At 64.6% G+C, this 5992-nt stretch overlaps 1 protein-coding gene across 1 annotated transcript; it reads right to left on the bottom strand.

Annotated features, from left to right (window-relative positions):
* Positions 1–241: 241 nt before the first annotated feature.
* On the bottom strand, positions 242–2841 carry TLX3 (T cell leukemia homeobox 3). The gene is made up of 3 exons (XM_027904115.1): positions 2375–2841; positions 1746–1989; positions 242–1210 (listed from the first exon to the last, which is right to left on the bottom strand). Exons 1-3 carry the CDS (start codon positions 2826–2828, stop codon positions 1000–1002), a joined length of 909 nt encoding a protein of 302 aa, XP_027759916.1. The 5' UTR covers positions 2829–2841; the 3' UTR covers positions 242–999.
* Between the last annotated feature and the right edge of the window lie 3151 nt (positions 2842–5992).

The following is a 5992-nucleotide window of genomic DNA, read 5'->3' as shown; positions in this document are numbered from 1 at the left end:
CCGTGTCCCAAACCGGGGGCTGCTCCTGGACCGGTGAGCGAACGGCAGCATCGCGTACCAGCGGCCTGGCCCCGCTCCGAGCCTGCCCGCCGCCCCAGGCCCACTCCCCGCTCCTCTCGCCGCCCCCCGTTCCGGCCTCACCTCCGTCTCCGCCGCCCGCCCCGCAGCGCCCGGCCCGGCGGGCTCGGCTCGGCTCCCCCCGTCGCGGCGGCAGAGAGCGGAGAGGCGTTTGTAAAGAAAACGTTTATTTACACGTCTCGGCAAGTACAAAGTATTATACATGGTCTGTGTCAACCCCAAATCTTCTTTATTATGAAACATAAGGCGCTTTCTCGAGAGCCGGTGGCGCAGGGAGCGACTGATGTTTCGGGGCTCTAAAGCTCATCGGCTGGGAAGGTGAGGACAGAACGGCGTGTGGTGCCTGGAAGGAGCCCTTATTACTACGGTGAATAAATTACAGCTGACATTAACTTCACCTGGGACAGATGGGAGCTACCGTTTTTCAGTTTAATAGGGTTTCCTAAGCTAATGAGTCATCACCGGCTCCACCGAGTCCCCTCCGCTAAGTGATAGGGAGGTATTTTTTTTCTTTACACTATCCTCAGAACAGGAAAAAAAAATAGCCTTTTGTTCCAAAGCCAACACAAAATACCTATGTTCAGATTTCGATATAAATAATCGAGGTTTTATATAATTCCATATTAGTAGTGCCCAAAATCTCGATGCATAAATAAATTAAAGTATTAACACTTCTTACAAAAAGTGACATATTTCCCTTCCTAGTGGAACATCGACACAAATATACAAGCGGCTCCGCTCCGCGCCGGCCTCGGGGAAGCGGCTCCGGCCCCGGCTCCGGTCGGTGCCAGTCCCAGCCCCGTGGGCGCCGCTCGCCGCCCCCGCCCCCTGCCCCGTCGGGGGGGAACCGCGGCCCCGGGGCAGGGGGAGCTGCCGGCCGCGCTCCGCGGGCCAGTCCGCTGCGTGCCCGGGCTGCCGGGCTCAGACGAGGGAGGTGACCGGGGGGATCTTGGCGCTCTCCTCCTCCCAGGGCTGCAGGTTCTGCAGCGCGAACAGCGACGAGTTGTGAAGACACAGCGGGTCGGGCTGGATCGACTCGTTCAGCGACTTCTGGAAGGCGTCGTGCTGCAGCTGCAGCATCAGCCGGCTCGCCTGCTGCCGCTCGGCCTCCCGCTCCTCCGCCGTCTGCCGCCTGCCGGGGGACACGCTCAGCCCGCGCCCGGACCCCGCGGGGAGCGACGGGCCTGGGGCCGCGGGACGCAGGCAGGGCGGCCGGAGCATCCCCCGCGGGCAGCGGGGCCGCGTCCTACCGGGGCCGGGCACACCGGGCGGGCGGCCGCCGCTCGACCGCCAGCGGAGCGACTCCGGGAGGCGGGAAGCTCCCGGAAACCCGGTGTTTCACAGCAATACCGTTTCCAAATATTCCCCCGTTTTCTCCCAACATTCCCCAGTTTGGTTTTTTTTTTTTTTTTCCCGAATTGTTTCCCCGTTTCTTAGAATAATCCCTCGGGTTTTTTTTACGAATAATCCCCCGTTTTCCGAATGGGGGGACTATGAAAAAGAAAAATATAAAGATAGTAACAATAATAATTACGGTGTTATGATAGCAAAAATTTACCCCCAACCGTTCGGCTGCCGGGAGCCGGCTCCGGGGGCGATCCCGGTCGGAGCGGGGCTCGCGGGGCGGCGGGCGGGGGACAGGGCGGCTCCGGGGGCGCGGGACTCACCGCCACTTGGTGCGCCGGTTCTGGAACCAGGTCTTCACCTGGGCGTCCGTCATCTTGAGGGACTTGGCGAGGGCAGCGCGCTCGGCCGAGGCCAGGTACTTCTGCCGATGGAAGCGCTTCTCCAGCTCGCAGATCTGCACCCGGGAGAAGGATGTCCGCGGCTTCTTGCGCTTCGGCGGAGTCCGGTTCTGGTAGGGATGCCCGATCCGCCGGGTCACCGTGAAGGGCGTCAGCGCCGCCGCCGCTGCCCGGGTGGGAAGCACAGGGGTCAGCCCCGCGCCCGCACGGTGCCGGCCGCCCCCCCGGGGCCGCCGCTCTGCCCGCCGGCCGCCCGCGCCCTGCCGGCCCCCGGAGGGACCTCGGCTCCCCGGGGTCCCGCTTCCACCTCTCGTCGTAGGGCTGTGGAGGCTAACGGGGCCCGGCCGCCCCCCGGGGCGCCCCGCGCTATCCACGCCGTGAGGAAAGCGATTTTTCGGCTCGCTGCGAGCGCGGGGGAAGGAGGCATCCAGCGGCCGCCTTTGCCTTTATTCTTATTCGCATTACTATAATTATTTCGTTTTACAATTTTTTTATAGGCCCTTTCGTTGCTTGTTGGGAGCCGGCTCGCCCGCTCCGCCCCGGCGCCTTACCTGTGAACCTGTCCTTGACGAAGCGCCTGCTGCTCTCCATCCAGGGGAAGTTGAGGCTGCCCAGACTGGGCACGGCGGGCATGGTCGGGATGGCGCTGGAGATGGGCGGCGGCACGGCCCCGGGGATGGGCCTGTGCGCCGGCACCCGGATCACGCCGGCCGGCGCCAGGCTGAGGTTCACACTGTACGATCCCGAGTCCTCGAAGGGCGCGGCGATGGCCGGGAAGGGGGCCGGCAGGGCCGGATAGGGCGCGCCGCCGCGGCCGCCGGGGCCGCCCAGGAAGGTCGCGCCGTCGGGGCCCCGCGGGGGCGGCGGAGGCGGCGGCGGCGGCGGCGGCGGGGGAGCGCTGTCCTGCTCGGGGCTGTTGAGGATCTGGTCGATGCCGAAGCTGATGGGCTCGTGCTGGTGCTGGCCCTGCGCGGGCCCCGGCGGGTCCATCCTCGGCGGGTCCATCCTCGGCCGTGGCCGCTCTGGAGGCGCCGCCGCTCGCGCTGCGCTCGCGGCCCCGGACCCGCCGCGACACCAAACTTTGCGGAGCGCGCGGGCGCGCGCGCAGCCCCCGTCCCCGCCCGCGCCCGCCGCGCGCCCCGCGCCGCGTGCGCCCCCGCCGCCGCCATTGGCCGCCCCGCCCGCCCCCCGCGCGCCCATTGGCTGCCGCCGCCCCGCACCGGCCGCGCGCGCGGGCGCGGGGGCGCCGTGACATCACAGCGCGCGCGGACAATGGCCCCGCGTGGGGGGGGGGGGGAGAGGGGGGCGGGCAGAGGGGGACACGGGACGGGCCGCACGTCGCGGGGGCACCGCGACCGCCCCGCACCGCCCACGGCCCCGTACACCGCACCGACCGCGGCCCCGGGCCGGCCCTGCGCCGCGCACCGCCCCACCCCGCATCCACCGCGGCCCTGCACCGCGCACCGCCCTGCACCGCGCGGACCACGGCCCCACCCCGCCCCGCCCGACGGCCCCGCACTGCCCGACGCGCCCGGCTCAGCCCCGGCCCGACGGAGCCGCGACCCCCCGACGGTTCGCTCCGCGCTGCCCGCCCGAGGCGACCTTGCGAAGCGGGGCTCGGTCCCGACCCCCCGCGGCTGTCCAGGCCCGCCAGGCCACGCCGGGCGACCGCCACAACGGCAGCGCGGAGCTGCGGGACGAGGCGGTGCCTGGGGCAGGGCCAGGGATCGCCCGGGGGCTCTGCAGGGATAGATTCCGTTTGGGCTGAATTTGTGGAGCCCGGCGCGGCCGCCGAGCGCGTTTGCATCCGGTCCCTGACGGCCGAACGGGACTCAAGGCGTTAACAATTAAATAACGCTCAGTGCATTTACTTAGTTCCCTCTTATAAAGGGAAATGAAAACAGGGAATAGAATTTCCCTGTTAATAGAATGTAATGGCATTTGATCAGCACCTGGCAGGGCGAGCCCGGGATGCCGGAGCGGTGACAGGAAGGACTTGATTAGTTTTTAAACCTTAGGATTCAATTACCGCAACGCTCCGAATCGTTTCAGCGGCAGCGAGCGGGACCGACCTGCCGGGCACTGCTCGGAGCCCGCCCGCGGCCGGTGGTACCTGCGGGCCCCGCTTCCCGCGGCAGGAGCGGAGTCGGGGGTTCCTTTTCCTTGCGCCCCCCGCCGCCCCTGCCCCGCACGGGGCTCGGGGTCCGGCCCGGCGACGCCTCCGACGGGGGCCCGGCGGCCGCAGCGAAACTGCCGCGGGAGTTTCCCGGGGAGTGGTGGAGGCTCGTCCCTGCCCGCGGCCGTCGAGGAGCCTTCCCCGGCCCCCGGCATGGACGGACACGAGCCGAGCCCCGCCCCGCCCGGCGGTCATTAACACGGCTATTAAACGCCCAGCCCCCCGGGGAAACCACCCGCTGCCACCCCCGGCCCCGGGCAGCCTAATCGGATTGTCCCCGCTTGGTGTGAGCGGAGCCGCCGCTCCCCGGAGCGGAGCTAATCGGATTGAGGCGATCCCGCAAGCTGGTGCGGGGCCGCACAGCCCCAGCGGAGCGGCCGCGGCCGCCCCGGCCCTCGGGGCCCCGCTCCGGACGGCCCGGTGGGGAGGGCGAGAGGTGGCGGGAGGGGACAGAGGGGAAAAGGAGCTGGGGAAAAGGTAAAAAAAAAAAAAAAAAAGAAAAGAAAAAAAAAAGGGCAATCCGTGGAGGCTAAATAAATAAAGAAAAAAATAAAGTGCCACCCAGTCCTGGATCAGGGCGGGCTTTGTTAGAGAAAATTGCAGCTCGATCTGCATAATGGGAGCTCGGGCTGCCCAAGGCGATCTTTTTATTGCGTGTGTGTCTGCTGTTATCAATTTTGTGAACGATTTCACAGGGAGCCTGGCAGACTTGAGCTGGAATAATATGCAAAGATGAGCTTTGAATAATGAATGATGTGCTTTTAAACCAATTCCAAAGTGTCTGTGATAGTACAATATGAAAAGGGGTGGTAAGTAATAGTATATTTAAAAGGCGCTAGTATGTTTTTATTACTATATTTAAAAAGATATCTATATTATTTTTGTGAAATGGATAATATATCACAGAGTCTTTGATAATCAGCTAAACAATACATTTTTCTTTGGGAAAACTCTCCTGGTTTTACACAGTTAAATATAGAGTATCAGCGTACAGCTCTGTAACGCTCAGCTACCTTATTAAATATTAACGCTATTTTAATATTAGCTTTTAAATTTAATATGTTGACGTTCTGCAGTTTTACTTTAATTATGTTTTATAATTAATAACCCCGGACGTATGGTATCCTTAAATGCAGCTCTCTCGCAGCCGCCTCGTCCCGTCTTCCTCGCCCCTCCGCGGGCTGGGGGCGTGCAGAGCCCCGCGCAGAGCCCCGCACGGCACCGTTTCCCACCCAAAATCCGCTTGCGCTTTGCCAAACGCCGCGGTCCGTGTCTCCTTGAGGGGTTCTGCTCCCTCCGTCCCGGCCCCCGCCCGCAGCGAGCGGATCTGCGGCCCCGACGGCGCGACCCGGGCCGGAGCTGGATCCCGCATCCTCCCGGCACGGCGCGGTGCTGCGACCCCCAGCAGGGCCGCGGGGTGACTGTGGTGCGGAGATGGGCATACTCGCCCAAACCTCGGCCACTCTGTGCCATCGGGGAGCCGGACCCAACCTGGGGCTGACCCCACCGGGCAGGGCGAGGCACAGCTGCCCATCGCAGGGGTGCAGCTGAGTGTAAGGAACCCCATACCCAGCCGGGCTCTGGCCAGGCCCCAGACGTGCATAGCAAAGTGTGGCATAGCATAGCCTGGCCCTGGCACGGCACGGCACGGCACGGCATGGCATTGCCTTTGTATGGAGTGGCAGGAACGGCACAGCACAGCGTGGCCTTTGCAGGGCAGTGTGGCACAACACGCCAGGAGAGGGGGCCGCCTGTCAGTGCCACCTGATCACGGGCTGCAGGTGCCTCTGACCCAGCACAGGGGGCCGGGCAGCTGCAACCCTCTCAGGATGGGTCCCTGAGCCACGCAGGCAGGAGGAGGCTGGGAATGGAGGCTTCTGGGAATGTGTGGGAAGGCTGCTGTGGAGCGAGAGGGGGCATTGTCATTCCTTTAAAACTCTGCATGTTGTACAAATGTTAGCTGAGATGTGGTGCTAAGCCTGTGGTGCTGGCA

The sequence above is a fragment of the Empidonax traillii genome, unplaced genomic scaffold (assembly GCF_003031625.1).
Source record: "Empidonax traillii isolate 1590-97213 ecotype Southwest subspecies unplaced genomic scaffold, ASM303162v1 scaffold1014:size492293, whole genome shotgun sequence".
Lineage (NCBI taxonomy): Eukaryota > Metazoa > Chordata > Aves > Passeriformes > Tyrannidae > Empidonax > Empidonax traillii.
Note: the sequence above shows the minus strand (reverse complement) of the source record. Positions and strands in the feature narration are given on the sequence as shown.